The sequence below is a fragment of the Saccopteryx leptura genome, chromosome 2, assembly GCF_036850995.1.
Source record: "Saccopteryx leptura isolate mSacLep1 chromosome 2, mSacLep1_pri_phased_curated, whole genome shotgun sequence".
NCBI lineage: Eukaryota > Metazoa > Chordata > Mammalia > Chiroptera > Emballonuridae > Saccopteryx > Saccopteryx leptura.
In genome coordinates, this window is record NC_089504.1 from 281,063,860 (window position 1) to 281,091,460 (window position 27,601).

At 39.8% G+C, this 27,601-nt stretch overlaps 1 protein-coding gene across 1 annotated transcript; it reads left to right on the top strand.

Annotated features, from left to right (window-relative positions):
• Positions 1-991: 991 nt before the first annotated feature.
• Positions 992-27,356, top strand: LOC136393450 (SLAM family member 5-like). The gene is made up of 6 exons (XM_066366079.1): positions 992-1,112; positions 19,558-19,905; positions 23,045-23,296; positions 23,689-23,808; positions 25,415-25,447; positions 26,754-27,356. The coding sequence occupies exons 1-6, from the start codon at positions 1,028-1,030 to the stop codon at positions 26,858-26,860; spliced, it is 945 nt and encodes a 314-aa protein (XP_066222176.1). The 5' UTR covers positions 992-1,027; the 3' UTR covers positions 26,861-27,356.
• Positions 27,357-27,601: the final 245 nt, after the last annotated feature.

A 27,601-nucleotide genomic window follows, 5' to 3' on the forward strand; every position in this document is an offset into this window, starting at 1 on the left:
AAGTAGCTCCTTCCCCTGCCTGGTCTCTCACACACCCTGCGAGACTAAATAAATGGGAATGAAACACCGTCCTCTGCCTCTGTATGTATTCTTTGGTCTGACTGAATCCAGTGTGAACCTGTAGGGCCTCAATGTCCTACATTATATCTCCTGACTCAGGTCTTGAGCTATTTGGCTCTTCGCTCATCTACAAAGGACACTTTTCTTTCTGAAATTCAGTTCATCAAGAATTTTTTTGCATTCACCATTCATTGCATATTCTATAGAAAAGTACGATTCTTATTTCAGTTTCCTAACTGTGACCTGGAACAGATCTTTCATATCCTTCTACATCATATCAAGAGAAGAAGTCTCAAAACCTAGTATCTCCTTGATAAAAATACACTAATTGTCTAGCTGTATAAGGCTGAAAGACAGAGATAGGATACTGGTCTAGGCTCAACAGGAGATAAATTTTTGAGTAAGTCACCAATCTAAGATTTCTAAAGACATAGACATGAGACAAGCAAGAGTTTCAATAGCAAGGGAAGAAGGAACAATCCTACAGAGAAAGAGGAAAGAAAATACAAAGTCAGGTTTTCAACAGCTCTTAGCAACTCTATATTCTTTTATTTTCCTTCTCTGTGTAATGATATGTAATAATGTGTTTTTTTCACATGTGGTAATTACATATTTTAAGAAGATATGCTTGCTAAAAATGTGAAAGTAATATGGTTTAATCTTGTGAAATGAAATAATTTACTTGGGAAATTTACTTTTCATTTTTAATCCTTCTTTGGTCTTGAACAGCTGTCTAGTTCACTATATCTACATAAAGGCACTCAACTATGCTATACTGAACAAGTATATATGGAGAATGATGAGCAGGATTGTACAGTGAATGGGTTTAGAGGCTCAGGTTGCACAGAAATAAGTTAACTGGCTGAGGACTCCTCTCATTGGAAAATGAGTTAGCTCACACTTCCTTTCTTAAACGCAGCTATAAAAAGCAAGAAAATTCAAGTGAAACTGGATATCCTCTAGAAGAATGCCATTCTTGGCACAGTTGATTATACCCTGTAAGAAGATGGCTCTGCGCTACTTATGGATCTTGCTACTTTACCTGCAAACCTGTGAGTTCTGACCCCTGCTCTGATTCCCTTCTAGTTATCTATTAAGTTTTAGAAATTGCCCTTAAGGAAGACATTGAAATGCCCTTTGGATCTTTTTTAAAACAAACACCCTGTGTCTCAAAAGGAATCCAACTGGTTGAGGAGCGACTAAAGATCCAAACCTAACTGGTGTTCAGCTTTAGAGTTTGAATTTCTAGCTTTTGTCTATGTCCAGTCTCCAAAGAGCTGAGACAAACTTTCTGATCAGGAGAGTCTGCTCTGGTAGACCTGCCCAAAAAGCCCAGAAAAAAAAAATAATTCAAAGTTTTGAATAAATTAAAACAATTTTGGGGGGGGCATTTTAATGTTATATAGTTTTGACAGAGATATGTCCTTCCCAACTTTATTCAATTGCTCTATCAGATTAGAGTGGCATATGACTATAATTAGTAAAACCTTTATCTCTAGATACTCCCTTTATTTTCAAAACACATTCAGAGATATTATTCTGCTTCTATCTTCCAAAAACTCTGTAAAATAAATGAAAAGAGGTTATTATTTCGATTTACAAATACCTTACATTCAAAAAATGAGGAACTTGAACTAAAAACTGTTTTTCTTACTTATGCTTAACAGTAAACTATAAAGGACAGATAAATATTTGTTAGTTCAGAGAAAACTATGTAACACTAGCATAGTTCTGGGTGTGTTTTGTCATTGCATTTATTACTTAATTAAATATAAACATTTGCTTTATTTATATAAAAATTGACTCTGGCATTTTAAGTCTTGTTTATTTTGTCTTTCACCAGCTCTAAAAATGCACTATCAAATTCTTGACATGAGTTACTATAGAGAATCTAGTGAGTGAGGATTCCCTGAAAAGATAGTGTGGGGAAAACGGCTGTGTTAGGTTTGCACAGTGGTTTCCCAGCTGCAAGCACTTTGCACAATTAATGCATGAGCATGTAGCAGAAGGCCAAGTGTGTGTCCTATGAAAAACTATGGTGCTTTCCCTTGGGGGCGATTCTTCCAGACCACTCTCCTGCCACTGCAACGTGTGGTTCCCAGAATCCCTCAGCCACCACCTTGAGGGGCAGTATTTCTGATCCCTTGCCCTCCACTGGGAAAAGCAGGTTTTCCTTTGTTTATTCACTCACCTGTCTATGAGCCTCCAATAAATGGGTGTGGCCCGATGCTTTCTGGCTTCGCAGTTACTATACCATCTGCCCAAGTTCAATGCAAACCTGCCTGGCCTCAACCACTGGCATTACAGGCAGAAGAAATGCACTGTGGTCTCTCTGGTTCCCTTGGCCATTTTAAAATTGTGGCTCTAATTTAAGCTTCATGGAAATTGCAACTACTAAGCAAGCCAAGTTTTTAAAGCATACACTAGTAACCCTTACTGGCAGGTATAAAATGCAAGTACAAGGGGAAAGAGTTGGATAGCACTTAAGTGGAAATCTAGGGATGTCCCTAGTCTTCCAGAGAAGGGTAGCATTTAATATCACTTGATTTGCAAAGCATTCTAAAAATTGTATTCTCATGTGATCCATACTAAAACCATTGAAATAGGAGATAGATGTTATTTTGAAAAAAAAAATCATAAACTAAGATTCAAGTTAAACAATTTACCTGAAGTTTCACAACCTAAAGCTGGTAGAGCTGAAAATAGATGTTAGTTCTTCAAATCCTAAGGCTATAGCTCTTTCTGCTCCATACTTTCTGAGCTCATCACTAATTAAGTTTTTTAATCCTTGATGCTCTTCGAAGGGTCAACACAGGGTAAGATAGAAGGTAGCTGTGTGATACATTTGCCTCATCTACTGAACCTGAAATCAAGTTGTCAAATCAGCTAGTAGTGAATCTTTCATCCATTAGCTTTGTGACTTTGGGAAAGTTATAGACTTGAACTGTTATTTTGACTTCAAAATGGGTAAATTTTTTTATTCCAGCAGTTGACAATTAGTACAATAGGATTGTTTTGAGCATCAAAATGATAATTTATTTATATTACCTTACTATAGTAAGTGCTTAGCAAGTATTAGCTAATGCTTTCACACTCGCTTTCTCATGGTATTAGGAAGCACTAGGGCTTTATTTCCCTGAGATCCTGGAAAGACTTCTTGTTTGGGCTAATTATAGGCAGGAGAAAAGGTGGTGGGAGTGTGAGTGCAGGTCTAGGCTGTTGAGATTCTGAAAAAACCAGGAGTGAGGTATTAATTTTGTCCGGGACCCATGAAATCAAGGGTGGAGGGCTTGTTTTCAAAGAAATGAAACCAGAAGTACTTTCATATACCATTTGCCTTTGCTGAACTGATCTGTTTGCTGCTTTAAAGTTGTTCAGCAAAATAATTTTTTAATTTAAAAACTTTTTAAATTTTTAAAAATTAAACATTTACATAGAAATAAATATAAATCAAATTTTAAAAACTAAAAAAAAAAAACACGTTATTTCACAAGCATTTTCTGAGTGCAAAAATATACCTTAAATTCTTCCTGCTGCTGTTCCTGTCTAACATTGGGCTATGAATCAACTGATTTATTTCACACACTTTCCTGGAACTCCAGAGTATCTGAAGCAGCTGAGAAGCAGTGGAAAAGGGAAGTTTAAGATCCCCATTTTCCCTAGAAATTACTAAAATAAGAAGTCTTAGTGTATGAACTCATGACTCTTCCATGTTGGAAATTTTTCCTCTAAGAACCAAGACTTACCCTGGCCGGTTGGCTCAGTGGTAGAGCGTTGGCCTGGTATATAGATGTTCCAGATTCAATTCCCAGTCAAGGCACATAGAAGAAGCAATCATCTGCTTCTCCCCCTCCCCCTCTGCCTTTGCTCTCTTCCTCTCTTTCTCTTCCCCTCCCACAGCCATGGCTCAATTGATTTGAACGCATCAGTTTCCGGCACTGAGGTTGGCTTTGTGAGCCTCCGCCTAAGGCACTAAAAATAGCTCAGTTAGGAGCATGGCCCCAGATGGGCAGAACAACAGCCCACGGGGTTGCTGGGTTGATCCCAGTCAGGGCGCATGCAGGAGTCTGTCTATCTACCCTCCTTTTGCTTGAGAAAGAAGAAGAAGAAGAAAAAAAAAAAGACTCATAGTCTTGTGTTCTGATCTCAACTTTCTCATCATGACTTGTGAACCCTGTGACTCTGTCCCTCCAAATATCCTACCAGCAACCCACCTTCTAGGGTAAAAGACAGGAGAGTCCACCACTTTTGCTCCATGTCCATTTCTCTATATATGTTTTCTTTTATGCAGTTTTAATTTTTCCTTTTCTCTACACCTGTTTGTTTCAGTTTCTTAAACCCCTCCCCCTTGCTCCCTGCTCCTATCTGTCACCAATAGTAGTAATAACTATTTATGGAGCAATTACTACACAGATGGCATTACTCTAAGTAGTCTACATTTACCCTATAAGATGAGTACTATTAACATCTCAGATTTATAGGTGAAAGCATTGAGACACAGAATTCTGAAGATCATTTAGCCAAAAAGTGGAGAAAGTAGCATTTGACCTCCAATGTCTTTAGACTTAACCACTGAGCATACTGCCTTTACCCACTTTGATGCTGAAATGGAATATAATATTGTCCCTACTATTGATTGTTACCACATTTTGGGATTTGTTAGTGAAGAGTGGTGATTTATTCCTAGCAATACAGGCTTATTCAGGGAAAGAGTGGGCCTGTTTCTACACCCATCTGTAGAGGAGGGTGGGCAGGTCTTGCCAATAATAAAAGTGTAGGTAGGCCAACAAGGCAGATATCTAAGAAAAGTATTGTATTTAGACATGGTTCAAGCACCAGTCACATAAATATGATTTGAGTTGACTTGAATTTGCTTCTTAAAAACAAATAAGACTTCAATATCAACAAGGTCTTGATGTCCTGTTGAATGTAAGTCGCCGTCAAGGGGCATTCTAGCAGAGGTGAGAGAACCCATCTGGATATCTGCTCATGGATAAGTAGGCCCTAACCATTATCCTGTGGGTTAAAAGCAGTTTTTTTGTGTGCCTGGAGAAGAGTCCTGGCCAGAACCATTTGCCACTAGTCCAAAGTCCTTCAAGGTAAAGATAAAAACTCTGTTTTAGAAAGAGATTTGAACAGACCACTACCATAGACACTCAGAAAAGGCTCAAAGGCAGAAGCCCAGTTACAGAAATGGAAACATATATCCTTTCTAGGGACAGCTAAATATCAGCTCAAAAAATCCAGTTTCCAAATAGAGGTAAGGAAGCTGCATCCTTGTGATAACACAGGACTCCAGGAGGAGGAAGTAGAGATCCACTACATCAGCCTGATGGGCTGAAAGAGCCTGGAGATCAATATGGTGACTAACAAAGCAGCCAGAGTGCATTCACAACAAAAATCAGTCCCCAGGAACTCAGTCTACTCAAGTATTTTCTGAGTCAGACCTTTTTTGTTTTGAACTACAGAGGAGTATGGATCTGCAAGTTTGGGGGTAACTAGGCTCATCTGTGTGGAATCTGGGAAAGAAAGAAGTATGAGCAATCAGTTAGGGAACTAATATTGGTAGAGCTTGTACCCATATTTTCTTTGCTATACTCAATTTTTGATGGTATGCTAAGAGAGGGGAGTGGATAAAACAGTGCTTCTCCATGAACTTATCTCTGTTTTGAGAATTTGTTTGTGTGTTTGTTTGTTTTGAAGAAGTGATTCAAGTCAACCCAAATCTCAATAAAGATGATATAAGGTTAAAAATACAGCAGAATATACTGTTGTATGGAAGTGATAGTTTTATTTTCTTAAAATCTCATGACCAAGCATTTTCCAGCCTCATGGAGAATGACACAAAACTAACTGTTCAATCCTATGGTTTCTTTTTTTCTCTACTTCCCTTCACTCAGTATGGCCGGTAATAACCAACCATCTTTTGAGTGCCACAGAGTACAACTATCTCTAAATTGCTCTTCCAGACCTGCAATATTCATGGTGATTAACTGCTATTTATTCATCTATGAGGCAGTAGATGAGAGAAGAGGGGAAAGTTAGCTAGTGCCAGAGAGATAGAGAGAGACACACAGAAAGAGATAGAGAGAGGAAAGAGAGAGATAGAGAGACAGAGAGAGAGAGACAGAGAGAGAGAGAGAGAAACAAAAAATGCTTATTTGAAGGTTCCTTTTTAAAAAAGGAAGGGCGCTAGGTCACTGTTAAGCAACCATACACCCTTCCTCATTTCCACTCTGATTAATGTTTACTTCTAACATCTCCCAATGCAACTCTTCCTTGTAAGTATTATTTTAACCTCTGTAACAATGCTGTTTTGTTTTCTATTTTAAAAAATGCCTAATACATGCCAGGTACTTTTCTAACAGGTTTGCAAATATTAGCTTATTTAACTTCAATAATTCTTCTATGAGTGTTTCTATTAGCTTCATTTTAAAGCTGGTAAAACTGAGGCACAGAGAAATTGCTACTTTTCACAAGGTCTTATTGCTAGTACCTGCCAGAGGCATGATTCAAACTCTGGGCAGTCTGGCTCTTTCTCACTAAGTGGTAGTGTCTCACATGGGGGCAGACAGAAAGTGCTCCTCATGGCAAGACCCTTTTGGGGTCTCTAGATTCTTCTTCCTTAGTATGCATACTTGAGAGTACTCTCATTTCATTTAATCCTCATAACTCCTCAACTGGCAGGGCATATATTTTTTATTTCATTTACCAACTAGAACCCTGACACTTAGCATGTAAATGGCTTATTCATGTCATTTAGCTAGTTGGCAACAGAGCCTTAACTAAAGCATGGTTTTTGATCCTTAGTTCAGGACACTTTACTAACCACTCTGTGAAGTGCTGTCCTGTGGATCTATTGGAATGGAAAGAAGTTACAGTTAGCCAACTACTTCTTCTTATTCACTAGTTCATACCCTGAACCTTCCACAGCAAGACAAAGGGACGAGTGAAGAGTTCTCTCTTGCCCTCATTCTTTTTCTTGCTTTGAGTTTTCCTATCTTGCTTTTTATTACTAGGAAAAGATAATTATTCATTCTCTCAACAGACATTTTATAATCACCAAGTGCTAGGGAAATAGTAGTGATCAAAACAGTCTCTGCGTTTATGGTAATTATATTGTGGAGGAAGTGGGGGCTGGGGAAGACAATAGATATGTGCACACAGTGCTTTTATAGTGATAATTGCAGTGAAGAAAAATAATGCAAGGCGAGGCAGTAGAGTGATAGGAGGGAATTGGGGCTTTAAATATGGTGATCAGAAAAAGCTCTCTCTCTGATGAGATGATGTTGGAGCAGAGTTTCATAGAGACGGAGTGCTGTGGAGTGTTGTTGTAGAAAAGGAGGTCAGCAAGCACAATAACTCTCAGGCAACAGCAAGTGTGTCTGGCTGTTTGAAGAAGGAGGAAACCAGTGTGGTTGGAGTGGGGGAGGGAGGGAGAGAAGGGTAGGAGATGAAGAGGGAGAGGGAGGGGCCAGAATAAGTAGGGCTTAGAACAGTGGTAGTCAACCTGGTCCCTACTGCCCACTAGTGGGCGTTCCAGCTTTCATGGTGGGTGGTAGTGGAGCAACCAAAGTACAAATAAAAAGATAGATTTAACTATAGTAAGTTGTTTTATAAAGATTTATTCTGACAAATTTAGCAAAAATCTGGCATAAAGTACTTGGTAAGTAATTATTATATGCTTTAACTTGCTGTAACTCTTCTTTATAAATTTTATAAAGTTACTTCCCTACTTTATAAATCACCATTACTGTGGAACCGGTGGGTGGTTAGAAAATTTTACTACTAACAGAGATACAAAAGTGGGTGGTAGGTATAACAAGGTTGACTCTCCCTGGTTTAGAAGATGATAGTGGAATATGACAGATTGGGGATGCCCTTCAACCACCAAGTGTACATCATCTTTGTTTTTAATAGAATCTAAGGTAAACTATGAAGTTTTAGGTCTAAATGCCCTCTTCATTGTCATAAATATCTTGTTTCAAAAATCTCTTTGGATTCCATACCACACTTTTTTAGTAAATTTCTCTTATTCAGCTCTGAAGAATTTCCTTCTAGCCAATTAAAATCCTCCTATCCCATCCTGTCTAACCTAGAATAGTTTCTAGTATTTTTCAAATACTTTTCTTTTTCTCATAATCTCTTTTGCCTTCTTTGGCTACTCCTTTATAATGAACTGTACATTTGTAAAGTCCACCCATATGCATGGGGTCATCCAGGCAAACAGGAGTTACTGCCTAAAACACAGAAAGGTGTATTAGGCTGGGAAGACGCCCAGCTTTTCTCCCATGAGGGGAAGGTCACCTCCCATAAACAGCCTGTCTATAATGCCCTCTGTCCAAGCTGGTGTTATCCTTCCCCTCAAGTTCCCTCTCACCATAACCACCTCAGGGCCACAATGAAGGCATTTTTCCATTTAAACCCACACTCCAAGGTTCCAACTTTTCTTGACTTTGCCTCTCCTTGAGAAGTACTGCCTTTCTCCCACCTTCCCCTTCCCCTATGTGGTCTAGCATATGACAATCTGGAAACCACACTTGCTGGGGGATGTTATAAAGGTGGCTCACCTCTTCACTGGACTCCTAAGGCTGCTCAGCAATCTTTTTATCCCATTAATCAATATTGTGTAGACCCTCAGGGTATTCCTTATTGTGGCATTTGCCCAAATTTTTAAAATTTTTTTCAAAATTGTTTTTATTCATCAAAATAATAACAGCAACTACCATTTATATGTGTCAGGCATTGTGCTAAGTGCTTTATCTTTATAAGTGCATTTAATAATTATCCACAGTTTAGAGGTAAGGAGTCTGAGGATCAGAAATTTTAATAATTCTCAGGATGACACAGCTAGGTTCAAATACAGCAAGATTAAAAACCAGTGCCCCTGATCTTTTTACTTCCAAGCTAGTCCTATACTTACCTCTTTACTCTACCAGACAGTCTCACCTTTTTTTTTTTTTTTTTGTATTTTTTTTTTCTGAAGCTGAAACAGGGAGAGACAGTCAGACAGACTCCCGCATGCGCCCAACCGGGATCCACCCAGCACGCCCACCAGGGGGCGACGCTCTGCCCACCAGGGGGCGATGCTCTGCCCTGCCGGGGCGTCGCTCTGTTGCGACCAGAGCCACTCCAGCGCCTGGGGCAGAGGCCAAGGAGCCATCCCCAGCGCCTGGGCCATCTTTGCTCCAATGGAGCCCTGGCTGCAGGAGGGGAAGAGAGAGACAGAGAAGAAGGAGAGGGGGAGGGATGGAGAAGCAGATGGGCGCTTCTCCTGTGTGCCCTGGCTGGGAATCGAACCTGAGACTTCTGCACGCCAGGCCTACGCTCTACCACTGAGCCAACCAGCCAGGGCCTCACCTTTTTTTTTAATAAATAAATTTTTATTAATTTTAATGGGGTGACATCAATAAATCAGGGTACATATATTCAAAGAAAACATGTCCAGGTTATCTTGTCCTTCAATTATGTTGCATACCCATCACCCAAAGTCAGATTGTCCTCCGTCACCTTCTATCTAGTTTTCTTTGTGCCCCTCCCCCTCTCCCTCCTTTCCTTTCCCTGCCCCCCCCCCCCGGAACCACCACACTCTTGTCCATGTTTCTTAGTCTTGTTTTTATGTCCCACCAATGTATGGAATCATGCAGTTCTTGTTTTTTTCTGATTTACTTAGTTCACTTCGTATAATGTTATCAAGATCCCACCATTTTGTTGTAAATGATCCAATGTCATAATGTCTTATGGCTGAGTAACATACCCTAGTGCCACATCTCCTTTATCCAGTCTTCTATTTTTTTTACAGTGATTAAAGCCTTTAAGAAAACTCTTGGCCAATACAACAACAATCTATAAAAGAGTAGTGTCCTTAACATGTTCACCAAGTCCAAGTTCGCACCAACACCATTCCAGATCCCTGCAAATGCAACCCAACTCCAGTTCAGTCCATTAGGAGCAGGAGTCCAGGAAAAGTCCACATCCAGGAAAAGTCCGCATGGCACTGGAATTGTTGTCACAATTCTATACTTTGCAGCTCACGTCCAAGTCCCAATGACTGCTGCTTCTAGCTGGTAATGATTCAGGTCAGTCTCACCTCTTATATTACTGAAGAGATGAAGGTCATCAACATGACTGTCTTCTATTTTACCCACTCTGCTCCAGAATGTCTACTATGCATCAAGTACCTTCTATCTGCACTCACAGCAATCTGTGAGGCAAGCATTATTATATCCCATCTTTCAGTAAAGTAAAATAAGGGCCTCCTGAAATGTCAGGGACTGAACCTGGCTCAAACCTGTGTTCCCTTAACCTCACCAAGAGGTCTTTCTTCTATCCCTATCCACAATACCACCTCAATATACCCTTATCCTTTCACTCATCCTTTCCTTTTCCTCTTTCACTTCTGATAAAGGTATGGCTCTCCTTTGATTGAAAACCATATCCCTTCCATCTTTAGTTTCATGACAAACACTAGTGGCCTTTTTTTTCCTGCACTGTCTGGGTTGGGGGATTTGAAGGCAAGATCCCTGGACTCAAGTCATTTACAGAGCATAGACATATGGATTCAGGACTGCCACACAATTGGGCAAGTACTCTGAGAGAGAAACACAGAGCTGCAGAGTCCGTGAATAAGAGCACCTGACCTAAATCAAGGTGAACGGGAGAAATCTCTCTGTTCTCCCTCCCTATCAACCCTTCTCCACCAATCTCTTCTATTTAGAACATAATCAAATTAATCAGTTTTACCTGATCTTCTTGCAACTGTTCAATGTTATCGCCTTTCTTCACTGTCAAGTTTCTTCTCTTCCTTACCGCCTATTTTTTCCTCGCTCCTTCATTTAAATCACCCTTCTTACACTTTATTATTAAAGTCCATTAATAATCTTGTAAAGAACAAATCTAGGGACCATTTTTATCCTTAATCCCAATTAAACACTGAATCATTAGAAACCAGTAACAACCCCATTTTTAAGACTCTTTTCCCTATTCTTTCATGCTACTTTCCCCTATTGGTGCCTCTCTTCCCACTTGGACTATTCAGTTTTGGGGTGTTTTTTTTTACAGTGCCTCTTCTATAACTGTGAGAACTTTTCACAAGGCTCAGCCTTGAACTTCATACTCTTTCTGAAGGACCCTCCTCTCCTTCAATCATTTCCTCTCTGTGGGTAATCCTTAAGTCACTGGAATTTCAGTTTGATAGAAGAATGACAGAGACTCAATAAAAATTCGGTTAAAGAAGAAAGAAGTTTATTTCTTGTTCATATAAAAAAAAAAGTCCAGCGTTTGCAGTTCCATTGGTAGAATAATTCACAAGGTCATCAGGGACCCACACTTTTCAGTCTTCCTGCTCCCTATTCTCAGTACTTGGCTTCATCATCTTGATCCAAAATGTCTGTCTGAGATCCAGCTGTCTGGCATTCAGCCTGCAAGAAGCAAGAAAGAGATGAAGAAAGCAAAGTGCCTTCTTTTTTAAAGACATAGTAATATACAACAACACCACTTTCATCCCATTGACCTGAACTTAGTCATATAACCAAAATTAGCTAGCAGTCACTAGTCAGTAACAGCAATCCTGTTACTTTGAATGAAGCTCAGAGAGAACACATGTTAGAAAGCAACTAGCAGATTCTACCACAGTCTCCCAAACAATGCTTTAAGCCCATTCTCTCAGTTTCCATTCTCCCAGCTTCTTACTTAGATGGTCTACCACCATCTCTAATTCTATATTTGTAACACTAGAATTGTTTTTTCTACTTTTGCCTTCCTTCCAAAATAAACTAAATTGGTTTTCCACTGACATAAAATAGGCAATCCAAATATATTGTTGAACAACTGAATTTTATTAGATGCTTTCTTATCTCTTGCCTTTCTTTGTTCTCTCTCAAATTTAGCCTTTTCTTTCTATTCCCATTATAATTCCCTGGTAATGCCCAGATGACCACTGTAGTGTCTGAAATGGTCTCTCAAGCCCAGCTACTCTTTCTTATTTTTTCTATATTACTATAACCCTAAAATATCATTTTAATTTTTATTCTCAGAAACTTTAATAAAGGTGTAAACCTCAAACTCAGGCTGTCCCAAATCTAAACCACATCTCTTTATATCTCTAGCCTTATATCTCTCTACTGTTATTCCACTCTGTACTTATTTAAACTGCATTACAGTGGTCCCTCACCATATTGCAGTTCACTTTTCACAGTCTCACTGTATCACAGATTTTTAAATTATATATATCTAATTTTGTATCATGCATTTTTCGCTATATCGAGGGATTTTACAATATACAGGTATTTTATATAGTTATTATTTTAATTATTTTTGCAGTAAAATCAGCAAAATAAGCATGGTAAAGATTAATAACAGTGTGGGAAAGGTTTATAAGAGTGTGGGGAGGGTTTATCAAGCCTTAATATATATATATATAAATAATAAAATAAATATAAGGCTGCTACTTCACAGATTTTCACCTATCATGGGGGTTCTAGAACCTAACCCCCATGATAGACAAGGGACCACTGTACATATTCTCCTGCTTCTAAACTTTTATTCAGGACCCAAAAACCCAAGACACTCATTTTTTCCCTTTTTAACCAGTAAAATTCTAGCCAGTAAAAATTGTACTTGCTCTTTAAGGTCTCCCTCAAATTCTACTTTCTTTGTTAAGTTTTCTCTAACTTCTATAGCTCAGTGATCTCTCCTTTCTTTGAATTCCTACTGCAATTACTATCTCTACCATTCATTTGAATTTATACTTTACTACCTCATATTGCAAAGTAAGATTACGTGAATGTGTGTGTGTGTGTGTGTGTGTGTGTGTGTGTGTGTGTGTGTGTGTGTGTGTATTATTTTCCTGATGAGAAATGAAATTGTGGACAAGTCCTGCCGGGGGTGAGGACGATGGAGATGCAAAGACCCAACTCCGCGGACCAGGTTCAGTGACACAGATCCACTTTATTCAAGAAGTAAGCAAGCTTATATAGATGGGTTCAGCCTATAGGGTGTTACAACGTGTTCCTCAAAGCCAATGGCTGAAAAGATCAGGGAACTGTGTGGTTGGCACTAAGTCACTTCCTTAAAGCAGGCAAGCTCCCTTCCTGGGTATGCCCAGGAGGGTTCTGGGAGCTGGAGTATTCTCACAGCATTGCATCAGCCACAGCTGCTAGGAATGTGCTCTGCGCTCCACCCACACCTCCCCCTTCTCTTTTAATTAAGGCCAACTGGACTTGATGAATGACAGCTTGCTGTTGTTGTAGCTTCTGAATGCTATGCATTATGCAACGGAACTCTAGTAGAACTAAAACAACTATAATACCTATTATACTATATGCTAATAGATTAGCTGGATTAAACAATGAGGCAAGCTTCTGTAATGTTTGACTAGTTAGGAAGTAGAACGGCGGTTTTAAACAGGGGATTCCTCCTAGGGGTCGGGATGTCATTTCCCTCCCATTGTGTTACAGAGACCTCCTAGGTGCCATTAAACACAGTTCCATTTTGATTGTAAAAAATGGACGTCGGTCCATGCACACCCCCTTCCCACAAAGGTCCCAGCATCCAAACAATGGCTTGCCGCGGGCTGCATACTGCATTTGGTTGCATTCCATCTCTCAGCTTCTGATGCCAAACTCCAAGGTTGATGGTCTGCACGTCCAGGCCAGAGGCAATGCAACAGTCTTTCCAGGGAATTCCTTCTCTTGGGAGTGTACAGGAATGGGCAAAGAGGCAACCCTGGGAAGGCAAGGTTAGCGGGGTGGGCCCAGCTGTTGGTAGCTAGGGGGAGGAGGGATTGTAGGCCAAGTACTGAGCCTTGGTTGGTAGTACCATTTTCAGCAAAGTCCCCTGTAGTATGATTTCAAAGGAGGACACGCCCCTCTAAGGGAATGGTGTTATTAAACTTAAGTAGCATTGGGTCACTGAGGTTACCCCATATAGTGCCGTTCCACTGTTAGGATTCCTGGCCACTATTGTCACAAGGGATACTAAGGCAGCAGTTACTGAAACATACTGCTAGAAACCGTGGGCTATTAACTTCAACAGGCATAATTATGCCAGGGTGGAGAAAAGCAGCCCAGATGTGGGGGTCCACCGTGTCGGGGAGTCAGTGGTCACTATAGCACACACAAGCAAGAACAGAGCACCAGGGCCTGGGGGCCCATCAGGGGCCATTCTCTGGGCCCACCCCGCCAAAGCCTCCACATCTCCCCAGGTGATGGGGCATGCACGCCGGCCATGAGGTCTTCTTCTGGAGCACTGAGGACCTCCTCCCCTCAGACATAGTCATTGTGGAGGAGGCCAGGGCTGTGGCTTTGGACGGGTAAAGACTGAACTATTCAGTGGGTGCCCAAGAAATCCTGTCAAGCAGGTTGGGGGGCTCCTCGGATCCAAATTGGCTGAAAAACACAAGCATAACCTCTCCCTTGTGTTAGAAGAGGGTGTGATCCCCGCCACTGTGCCATGGCTGGGTCCTTCCAGCATCATTTCAGAGAAAGGGGCAGGGGAGAGAGAGATATAGAAAAATAGACAAGACAGACAGAAAGAAAAAAGACACATGGGGGCGTATAGGCTGGCCCATGGGCCTGCAGCAGGAACATGTGTTGGAGTTAAAGCTGGGGTAGAAAATGGCATCTGAGAGGCTGGGGTGGGGCACTGAGCCCCAGCAGGGAATGCGGAAGTAGCGACTTCCACTTCTTCGGATGGCGGAGCTGATGGCACAGTTAGCAATTTGGTTGGTTTCATTTCTGCATGCTCAGCCTCAATTTTGTCAAACTCGGAGGCTAAACTACTTTCCTTCTCAGTGGAGAGGGGCGAATAGGAATGTAGGGGCTCCTCAGAGAAAGAGGCAGCCTGTAATATCTTTGGCACTGGCGGAGGGTCCCCAGCAGGAGCACTGGTCAGGCAGGCATGTATCGCTAGCAGGGCAGGAATGAGGCCAAGAGGAAAGGTTTGTCCCCCATGTACTTTGGCCGAATGGACGCTCTGGAAAGCTTGGGCCCAAGTATTGGGGTCCCAAAGAGGTGCATCCCGGAGCCAAGGGTTGAAACCTGAGAGGATTTTCCACTAGTACAAAGAAACTTTTCACTAACTTTAACTCACCTACTCTGCAATAGGGCATTCAGGGCTCAAGCCAGCAGGGCTCAAGAGTGGGGGAGAAGGTTTCCCATTGCAGAGGGTCACTCACCCATCCCTTGGATGCTTGTTAGGTCCCTGCCCCACGTTGGGCACCAGTTGTGGACAAGTCGTGCCGGGGGGTGAGGACGATGGAGACACAAAGACCCGACTCCGGGGACCAGGTTCAGTGACGCAGATCCACTTTATTCAGGAAGTAAGCAAGCTTATATAGATAGGTTCAGCCAATAGGATGTTACAGCATGTTCCTCAAAGCCAATGGCTGAAAAGGTCAGAGAGCTGTGTGGTTGACGCTAAGTCACTCCCTTAAAGCGGGTGAGCTCCCTTCCTGGGTATGCCCAGGAGGGTTCTGGGAGCTGGAGTATTCTCACTGCATTGCATCAGCCACAGCTGCTAGGAATGCACTCTGTGCTCCACCCACAAAATTTCTGAAAAAGTCAGGGAAACTGTCTTGGCCATAGACTTGATAGTGAATTTCATGGTAAGTCAAGACATTTTTGTGTCACAAGTTCTCTCTGAATTTGGGTTTTCCCAAGGTCCCCTCTAACACTAATATAGTGTTTAAGTCCCATCAGCACCTAGAAAAATAAATATTAGGGCTCATTAATACAAACATTCTTTTTTAAAAAACCTAAAGTTTTTAAGAGAAAAATAAAGTTCACCAAGTAAAGTGGTACCTAAAACTATCTCCCAGGGCTTCACTTGAATTTGGCCTCAATATGGCTTTAAACATTCTTCCGTTTGGCTCTAGTGTCACCAAGGCCATCATTGGGATAAACTAGGGAAGCTTTAAAGGGCATTTATCAAGTATGAAGATGATAAAAAAGAAGACTATGAGGATGAGTTTCCCCCCTCATATTATCATTATTAACCTTGGAAATAAGTAACATGTATTTTGCCTTGAAAGTTTATGAAGCATTTCCTCTCTTATTATATGATCAGTAAATAAGTAGGACAATTTTTATAGCTACTATTTCCATTCTATGAATGAAGAAACTGAGAGACTCAGAAAGGTTTTGTAATTATATATTATATTAAGGTTGCTCAGCTCGTAAGTACCAGCACCTACATCTCAGCCTCCCTACCTTTCCACTACATGCTATAGTTTTGCAGCTGCCTCTCTCACATCACAGCTGAATATTTGAAAATGGCAGAATCTTTATTTGATGCCTGTACAAACCTTACACCATTTCTCAGCAAGCCCAGTGTTCTCATCAACACCAGCAGCACAAATAGCAACAGGATTTCCCCCATTTTCTTCTATCGGCCACCTTCTCTACCTCATTATCCTTTGATACCCAACATCACTTCCTGAATGACTTGCTATGGAAGATAAGACATAATTGCAAAAACAGAATCACATTATCAACCATTTTGTGGCTTCACAACTGCTCTAATACTAAGAATGTCTCCACCTTAGCAAACTGCCTACACACTTCCTGGCGTTTGATGAGAGAACCCATCAAAATTATGAGTCTATGGCAGCCATACCTCTTCCATCTCTCACACCTGACCTGAATGCAAACAACAAAATGGCTATTAAGTAATAGAGGCCTAACTTAAAAAAAAAAAGTATTAAAACAGATGTGGGAGATATGGCACCAGGACCAGCTGTGTAATTTGCAGAACCCAGTACAACATAAAAATGTAGGGCTCCTTGTTCAAATAATATAAAGAATTTCAAGGAGGCACAGCATCATTATGCCAAGTTCAAGGTCCTTCTGAGCTCAAGATTCTGTGCAACTGTGCAAGTCATATACTCATATCTGGACATCCAAGGATTCAGGCTGGGACACTTGACATGCCCCTCTACCAGACTTCATAAGCTCAGTGGAACAGTTTCTCTGGAAATAATTAATGTTCAAGAGAATGGAATTTGGTAAACTAACTCCTGCTGCTGAAGACAACGTTAGTGTCTCCTCTGTCCCCCAATGATGTGTTTCGTGGGCTGTTACCACACATCACATTGCATTGTTTTTCACTTATATACATGTCTGTCTTCCCCAGGACTGCAGCTATGCCTCTGGCACTTAATGAAAGTTTGTAAGTAAGGGTTCTTGATTTCTTCCTTCCCCCAGTGCCCTGTTACTTATACTATTCCAACTATGTAAGTCACCAGGTCTTGCCTGGGATAGTTCTCCTAAGGGAAAATCTTGGTTGGTCTGAAAGAAAAGAGGTTTATATTTGCAGCCCTGGACTCATTCAGGAACTACTGGGCTGGAGGGCTAAGGTGGCCTTAGTGAGAACCATCGGGTTAAAAAAATCCTTTTGCTTTTCTGACACTGCCAAATGACCTTTACTCTCAGTGACCCCTATTCTTGCTTTCTTCATGCCAAGCCCTGAATAAATTCCAGGGTCAATATGAACCCACTTATGTGGAAAATTTGCCCTGCTCTTTGGATTTTACATACAGCCAGTACTCATAAGACTAGCCCTATTATTTGTCTATGGCTAATACACTTACTGTTAGGTCAGTGCCTGTGTCTATTGGTTATTTAATATTTTTAATATCATCCATGATGACTCAAAACACTCTCACTAAATAGAGCTCAGTGAGAATGACAAAGTAATGAAAGAATAAGAAAAAGATGAAAAAATAACATCTTATAATTATATTGCTTTTTCTTTTATAAATTATGTATTAAGTCAATTTATCTTCATTAGGTGATGGAGGAAAAGAAAATGAACATTTAATTCTTTTTTCTCATGTAAGATTTTAAAAACATTTATCCTTCAGTTTTTATTAAAAAGTGTTCCGGATTCCCAAAACAGATCAAGTCCCCCTGCTATTCTCTCTCAATCACCATAATACTTACATATTTTGTACTAACCATTTATGGTTATCTGATCCACATTGGTCTCTGTCTTTAACTGTTATGTTCTATACAGCAGGAACTATATCTATTTTTATTCACCATTGTATCCCCAACTCCTTACATAATTAGCAATGTAATCTTCCAATATAATCTTCTTCTCCTGGCATTGTTTTTCTTTCCTAACGCTTAAAAGAGTAGTTTGCTGCCTGACCTGTGGTGGTGCAGTGGACATCGACCTCAAATGCTGAAGTCACTGGATCAAAACCCTGGGTTTGCCTGGACAAGACACATATGGGAGTTGATGCTTCCTGCTCTTTCCCCCTCTTTCGTTCTCTCTTTCTCTCTCTCTCCTTTCTCTCTAAAAATGAATAAAAAAAAGTTTTTTTAAAAAAAGTAGTTTGTAGCCCTGGCCAGTTGGCTCAGCAGTAGAGTTTTGGCCCAGCGTGTGAAAGTCCCAGGTTCAATTCCTGGCCAGGGCACACAGGAGAAGTGCTTATCTGCTTTTCCACCCCTCCTCCTCTCCTTTCTCTCTATCTCTTTCTTCCCCTCTCGCAGCCAAGGCTCCATTGCAGCAAAGTTGGCCTGAGCACTGAGGACAGCTCTATGGCCTCCACATAAGGTGCTAGAATGGCTCCAGTTGCAATGGAGCAATGCTCTAGATGGGTAGAGCATCGCCCCTGGTGGGCATGCCAGGTGGATCCCGGTCAGGCGCATGCAGGAGTCTGTTTCTCTGCCTCTCCGCTTCTCACTTCAGAAAAATACAAAAAAAAAAAAAAAAAAGTAGTTTTCTCACAAACATTTGTGTTATACAGTGAATTAATAAATACCCTCATAATATCCAGAACAAAGCTGATCTTGAATAAATATATGCATTTATTCATAAATGTATGAATGAACAAGTAAACTTTACTTCAGAAGTTATTCTAAAAGATTCTAGGCAATACATAAGTGAACTCCATATATTAATTTATTTCAGAAATATTTATTAACAACCCACTATGTGTCATGTACTCTTCCAGAGACTGGTGATATAAAAGTAAACAAAAAAGACTCCCAAAAATGATCAACTTGGGAGTACTTACTCCAGAGCTTCTAAAATACTATATCTTCCAGGAATAGAAGTATAAATGTAACTTTCTTTTTGCAAAGACCACAATAGCCATCCAGGCTCTTGTGCCAACTCTTCCACCACTTGGCAATATGATGTTAGGAGAGAAAGACATTTAATATCTCAGACTTCATGGAGGCTTATGGTCCTCATCTCTCAAATCCCTTCTAGTTCTCAGAGTCTGTAAGTCTAGGTAAACATGTTTTTTAATAAAATACTTCCCTGGATATTCACTGAGAAATTTAGTTTTTGAATGAGAACCCTTTAGAAAATTTAGTCATCATAACATATTAAATATATATAGAATAGAATGAAAAAGAAAAGGCATTCTCAAGAAACTGGATGATCTACATCCACGTGAGCTCCTAAGGGTGACTTGAGCCCAGGGAAACAGGGAACTCTCAAAGGCGCAACAGCCAAATGGCTATAATTTTCTATTTATGTCTTTAGGTCCAGAAGCAGCTGAAAGCAACACAGACTTCCTTACAGTGAATGGGATTCTGGGGGAGCCAGTTACTTTCCCTTTAAATATCCAAGACTTACAGCAAATTGCCATCATTGTTTGGGTGAATTCCAAAACATCTGTTGCACTTGTAGTACCAGACTCAGGAAAAGCTCCCAAGGTTACCGTGACCCATCAAAATTATTATGAACGAATAAATATCTCACATCAGAACTACAACCTGGAGATCAGAAATCTGAGGTTGGAAGATGCAGGTATCTACAAAGCTGACATAACTGTAAAGACCTCTGGAAAGTCGGTCACCATCACCAAGAGCTACAACCTTCAAGTCTATCGTAAGTTGTGGGAGGATAGAGGGCTTGCTTTTTATTTTTACTTTGCAAATTTGCTATTAAAAAACACCTATATTTCTGACTGTTTTGTTCCCTAAATCATTTTATACTTATAAATACTTATATAACTATATTAATACTTTTCAAGAGGCTGTGTCTTTGCTTGCTTTTAGCAATGTAATCTTCCATCAACAGTTTGTCCCATGGCTTTGTTTTTCTTTTCTATAAAATATGAATAATCATACTATTCCCTTCTCATAATTATTGTGAGGATCAAGTGAAATATTGTATGCAAAATACTTTTTTAAAAAACCTTTATTTTTAAATAATTGCAGGTTCATAGAAAGGTGTAAAGACATGGATAGGGAGATTTTATACCTACTGCACCCACATCTTTCACAATTATAGTACAATATCAAAGCCAAGAAATTGACATCAGCACAGCAAATAGAGCTTACTTATATTTCACCAGTTTTATAGGCATTCATTTATGTGTGACTATATGTGTTGCTCTGTGCAATTTATTGACATACGTAGCTTCCTGTAACTACTACCACTATCAAGATACTGAGCTGTACCATCACCAGGAGTTCCTCATCCTTTTATAGTCACCCATTACTTACCCCTCTCCCCTCCCAAACTTCTGGAAGACATTAACCCATTGTTCATGTGTATAATTATATTATTTTTAAAATGTTTATTTAGATGGAATCACACGGTATGCCTACTTTTGAGAATGGCTTTTTTATTCAACTTAATTTTTTTGAGAGTCACCCTAATTATTGAAAGTATCAGTAGTCTATATTTTTTTGCAAGATAGCATTTCATGGTATAGATCAGGGGTCTCAAACTCGCGGCCCGCGGGCCGCATGTGGCCCGCCGAACAATTTTGTGTGGCCAGCAGACTAATCCACGAAGTTCAAAATATTTTGGATAAAATTAAGTAAGCCTAGGGGTCTACTTGTATTTTTCATTTCTCTAGCATCCTAGCTAGATATTAGCTTAGTTAACAGCAGTTGTGATGCAAACTACAGTTTCTGGTCGTTTTGTGACACTGAGTAAACTGCATGTACGATTGTGCTTGTTGTACTGATTTTTTTTTGTTTTCAACTACAGTGAGAAAAGTGTTGCGTAACAGTTGCCTTTTGTAGACCTAGTGTGGCCCGCCAAACGGCTGTGATCTTGCTCTGCGGCCCACATGCTGAGTTGAGTTTGAGACCCCTGGTATAGATGTACTAGTTTGTTTAACCATTCACCTATTGAGAAATATTTTAGTTGTTTCCAGTTTGGGGCTATTGCAAATAAGCTACTATAAATATTTGTTATACAAGTTTTTACCTGAAATAAGTTTTTATTTCTCTGAGATAAATGCCCAAGAATGAAATCATAGAGTAAAAACCATTATTCTTTTTTAAAAAATGTATTGTTATAAAACATACATGGCATAACATTTAATATTTTAGCTATTGTTAAGTATACAGTTTAATGGTATTAAGTACCTTCACAGTGTTGTATAATCATCATTGTTATTCATCAGAACCTTTTTCCCCCTTTAAAAAGATTATTTTAGAACAGTTTAAGTTTCTTAGAGAAATTTAATAGAAAGTATAGAAAACAGCAAAAGAAACTGACAAAACAAAAAGGCAGCCAACCAAATGGGAGATGATATTTGCAAACAACATCTTTGATAAGGGGTTAGTGTCCAAAATATATAAAGAACTCATAAAGCTCAGCAACAAACAAGTAAACAATCCAATTTAAAAATGGGGAGAGGACCTGAACAGACACTTCTCCCATGAAGATATACGAATGGCCAACAGATATATGAAAAGATACTCATCTTTACTAGCTATTTGAGAAATGCACATCAAAACTACAGTGAGGCCTGACCTGTGGTGGTGCAGTGGGTAAAAATGTCCACCTGGAACACTGAGGTCGCCAGTTCGAAACCCCAGGCTTGCCAGGTCAAGGCACATATGGGAGTTGATGCTTTCTGCTCCTCCCTCCTTCTCTCTCTCTGTCTCTTTCTCTCTCTGTCTCTCTGTCTCCTCTCTCTAAAATGAATAAATAAAATCTAAAAATAAAAAAACTTCAGTGAGATACCACTTCACACCTGTTAGATTGGCTATTATCAACAAGACAGGTAATAACACGTGTTGGAGAGGCTGTGGAGAAAAAGAAATCCTCATTCACTGCTGGTGGGAATGTAAACTGATACAGCCATTATGGAAGAAAGTATAGTGCTTCCTCAAAAACTTAACAATAGAACTACCATATGGTCTACAGCCATACCACCCTGAATGCACCTGATCTCATCTGATCTCAGAAGCTAAGCAAGGTCGGGCCTGGTTAGTACTTGGATGGAAGAACTACCATATGACCCAGCAATCCCTCTGTTGGATACCTACCTAAAAATCTCAAAAACATTGTTATGTAAAGATACATGCATCCCTATGTTCATCACAGTATTTATTATTCATGGTGGCCAGGACATGGAAACAACCAAAGTGTCTTTTGATAGAGGATTGGATAAAGAAGATGTGGTACATATATACAATGGAATACGTACTAGTCAGCCATAAGAAATGCTGATGTATTGCCATTTATGACAACATGGATGGACCCTGAGAACATTACACTGAGTGAAATAAGTAAATCAGAAGAAGCTAAGAACTATATGATTTCACACATAGGTGGAATATAAAAGTGAGACTCATAGACATAGGTAATAGTGAAGTGGTTAACAGTGGGAAACAGCAGGGATGGAGGGAGTAATTATGGAGAAATATACAGTGATGGAAAATGATTTGACTTTGGGTGATGGGTATACAATGTAATCAACTGTTCAAATGCCAAAGAAATGTTTACCTGAAACCTATGTACATTTATTGATCAATGTCACTCATTAAATTTAACTTTCTAAATAAAATATAAAAAAAATTAAAAGTATTGAGTTTTTAGAATTTTTTAGGTTTATTTTTAATATGGCTTATTTTACTGTAAGTTTTTAGTCTTTGCTTTTTCATGATGACTGGGTTTAACAAACATTTGAAATTTTTTTAAAAATATAACAGTTGGCTGTTATAAACTAGTATAGGCCAGCTCTAGCTTACCACTGGCTAATGTGTTTTTTTCCTCATAGGTAGGCTTGGGAAGCCAAAAATTACTCAGCAAGTAATGTCATCTGTGAACAGTACCTGTAATGTCACACTGACATGCTCTGTGGACAAAGAAGAAAAAAATGTGATGTATAGCTGGAGTCCCCTGGGGAAAGAAGGTAGTGTCCTTCAAATCTTCCAGACTTCCGATAACCAACCTCTGACTTACACCTGTACAGCCTGGAACCCTGTCAGCAACAACTCTGACTCCATCTCTGCCCAGCAGCTCTGTGCAGGTAACCAGCTCTGTCCATCTCCCCTGCAGTCTTACAAATCATTCTAAGAGCTGTAAGGCCTGAATGTGGGCCTCATTCTCCAGTGGAATTTGCTTCCCTTATGCCAGGCCTGGTCACCAAAGGTATCTCCTCCCTGAAAGCCCCAGAAATTATTCCAGAATCTTCTGAGAAATGTCAGGCATTTCAGTGCGTTCTGAGACAACTCCTGATCAGGTCCCTGATTTCAGTTTCTAACCCTGACTTTTAATAGCAGAAAATATAGTTTCCCCCAAAGCTTTGGTACTCTCCCAGAGGACATCCAATTTTGATAGTGCCCCTAGAATATGGACAAGCCTGCCCAGCTTCATGAGCCTATTTTCTGAAAGATGTCTCACTGCATTTTCCATTTCCAGATATCACAATGGGCCTCCACACTCGCCACGCTGGATTGCTAAGTGGGCTGGCTGTGCTCTTTCTGACTATAATCATTCTATCTTCAGTGCTTTTGTTTATTTTGTACAAGAGAAGACAAGGTAAGATTTTCCCATTGTGGAAATGTGCCATCCTTCTTCCTGGGATTGAAGTCCTTTATTTAAGGTGGTGTGGAGAGGTCCTTTTTTCCAGGGAGTCAACATTTGAATTTATGACACAACTCTGCATGATCTTCAAAATCTGCTCATGGGATCACCAGTATTTGGTGGGCCCAGAGTTTGAGCTGAAGCTTCATACTACCATTAATAAGCTGTGCTTCATTAGACATACATCTTTAACTCTCTGGCTCAGTGTTCTCACATGTGAAATAAGGTTTGGACTAGAAAGTCTCCAAGGTCACTTGCAATTCTATAATATTTTGACTCTGACCTTTGGAGAGTCATTGAGGAACATGTATTAATTTTATATTTGATGGTTATCACTAGATTCTTCTTGATCCCTCTGGATCCTTCTGTATTTGTACCATTCTCAATTCAGAAAATTTGATCTTAACACCCTAGGGCAGTGGTTCTCAAAGTGTGCACCAGGGTGCACTGGTGCTCCCTAGAAGATTTCCAGGTGCACCCTATGGTATTCCAGAGAAACATGTGCCTGTTGGTGACCAAAAAGCCAACAGGGTTTTTGGAGTTTAGATTTTGGGGGGACAGAGGTGTGGGGAATTGACTGTAAGCTGATAGTCTGCCCAACCCCCCACCTCACTTACCTGATTAGGTTGCAAAAGGCTGTTAAGCTGTGGTGCTAGATTGTTTACACTACCCCCCATGTTCCCCAGAAAGACTGGAGGTAAGTTTCTTCTATCCTATGTTTGATATAAAGTTAAGATGATATGTATGGTGGGGGTTTTGGATTGATGATTAAACATAAGAAATTATCTCTTGAAGCCTTTTGGATTTCTATAAAAGAAGAATATATGGCAATATCTTAAAAAGCTTTGAACATTTTTACTATAATTTTCAATATCCTATTTATGTGAATTAGGATTTTCTACCCTTAACACAATTAAGAGTAAAAAGAGAGGAATTCTTTAATGTACTGAAAAGAAAATGAGAGTTTGCCTTTCAAATATATGCCCAAACATTGAAGAAATTGCTAGGACAAATCAGGCTCATATTTCTCATAAACACAGGAATGAAAAAACTTAACACATTCGCACTAGAATCTGCTGAATTTACTAAATCTTACTAAGAATGTATCTATATATATAAAAAGATAAATTTTGTTGTTTTTTTATTTTTAACCCCTCTTTTATGAATTCTAAAAAACATAACTCAAAAAATATAACATAAAAATGTTTTTTAATGTCAGAATAAATTTTTAATTTTGTCATATTTATTTCATTTAATTACCATAAAAGCACGCTTGGACTTTATTTTTTTTCTTTAACATTTGACTTAATTATTATAACATATTTCTCAGAAATTTGTATATAATTCACCTACAATTATTTGTAGAATTTTAAATGCACCCCGACTTCAAAAAGTTTGAGAACCACTGCCCTGGGCCTAGGGGATCATTACACCCTCCTATTCCTTCTAACCTTATGTCCACCCAAAGTCTTCTCCCACAAATCATAATAACAAGCCTGGACATAGAGAGGCTCTCCCTCTGCTTCCATGTTCTTGACTCTCCTTTGGTCTGACTCCTCAGGTTCCTACGTGAAGGCCTTCGATAAGAAACCTGGTAAGTTCTGAGCCATAAGTTTCCCTGGATGACTATTGGGAGAGATGAATTCACACCAGAGTGGTTAAAACTAAGCTTGTGTTTTGTAGACAGTATGGGTCGAAAGTCCCAGCTTGACCACTTACCAGCTACCAGTTATGTTATCATTGTAAGTTTCTGTTTTTTCAAGTATAAAATATGCATATTAATAGGATTGCTGCATATATTCATTAAATGAGTTAAATGGAATTACACATATAAAACATTTGGCCTGGTTCCTGAACTATAATAAGTATTCAGTAAATGTTAACTACCATACTTATAATTCATAGGCACAGGCTTTCCATCATGATGCGAAGTCATGCAACCTGCCTAGGCCACAGGTGACCTTCAGGGTTTTTCAAAGTTATATCTGTCTTTGATTCCTTATGGCTTCTTGGGAAAGAAGGGACTACATTTTTTAATACAAATGAGATAAGACAGAATACTTGTTCTAGCTCACTTACCAAGTCTGAAGCAGGGGCTAGATAGGACTAAAATCTGAAACATTGGATCCTTCCTGTTATGTGTGAATATGTTAGTGCCCTGGAACAGGAAGACCCTAAATTCTAACTAGACTTTTCAACTTGACCATAAAATGTTCCATGTCAAAAGCAAAGAAAAGTGGTACACTGAGATGAATGCTACTACCAACCCATAAATTATTAAAAGTAGAGACACATCTCTCCCATATTTGCTTTTCTGTAGTCTCACACAGAGCCTGGCATATAAAGGGAGCTTAATAACTATTTGGCTATATGAGTCAATCAAACAAGCCATAAATATTTGTGGAGCATCTGCTATGTACTTAACATTGAGGTGGTAACAGCAAGGTATGCACCAGAAGAATCCAACACATTGTGTAACTACAGAGACTCAATCTAGTTGAAGAAACCAAGACCCTCTCATGAAAAAAAAAAACAATTAGCCATGCAAGAAAGTCAATGCTAAGTACCAGAAATACTAAGAAGACTCTGGTAAAAGAGCTACTTTGACTACCCACACAGAGATTGGGGAAAGTCTCTTTAGCCTAATGTGGACTCTGAAGTAGAAAAGAATTCCCATTGAGCTCTGGCTGAGGATTGAGCCAGGTGCCTTCCATACCACATGCAATCCCTAAAAGAGGGAGAGATGGTCCAAGCACCTAAGCATCCATTTCAAGAAAATGGAGACCATTTGGCTCTTAGGACTTCATTTCTTCATCTTAAAAAGAAAACGTTAGAGTAAACCATCTCTAAAAAAGCATCCACTTTCTCATACTATGTTTCTATCTTTATTTGTGACACAGATGCTATCTCCAAGAATACAATATACACATACGTCATGGTTTCAAGAAATGCCCAGCCAGCAGAGTCCAGAATCTATGATGAAATTCTTCCATCCATGGTGAGCTGATGTGACTCAAGGATCCACATCAACACCTCCAGCACAGAGAGTCACAGGTGGCAGGTCTCTGCTTACTACTGACTAGACAGAAGCCACAACCAAGAATCTGGTGGTCCAACTAGGAAATACCATATCAGAAAAATGATGCCATAATTCTCTCTATGAGGACAGGAATGTGACCAGTTTTCACCCCATGGCAGCCTCCAGGGTTGAGGCCTGGCTCAAGGTTAGATAAGAGTCGTGATTAGGAATGAAGTGCCCTCTTTAGGGAACAAACCACAGGAGAGTCCCTGGTATGGTGAGGGCTGTTATTTGGCCACTGATATGTGAACAAGTTGCTAAAGAAACTCCAAGGACACAAAACTGAGATGGATGCCCTTGAACTTGACTATCTGGTCTAGCTGTGGCAGGTTCAGAGTTATTCTGTTCTATACCCTCTTCTCCTGCCTGCCTTTCACCTACCTGTCCCTCCCAAATTTTCACCCTGTATCAGGATTCCACATGGTATAATGAGTGTCTCAGAGTGTGGGATAGGTCGTATTGCTGAAGGAAATTAGGATATGCGATCATATGCCGTTTTTTCTTGCCGATGCCCTTTTTATGGATGAGACAGAAATAAGAGTCACTGCTGTGGTCCTTAGGTTCATATCAAACCATGGGAATACCAAAAGGCATTCCTTTGTGTTTTCCTTTTGTCCAGTCACAAAGCATTTCCTCACAGTTATGACACACAATATGAGGAGCCCAATT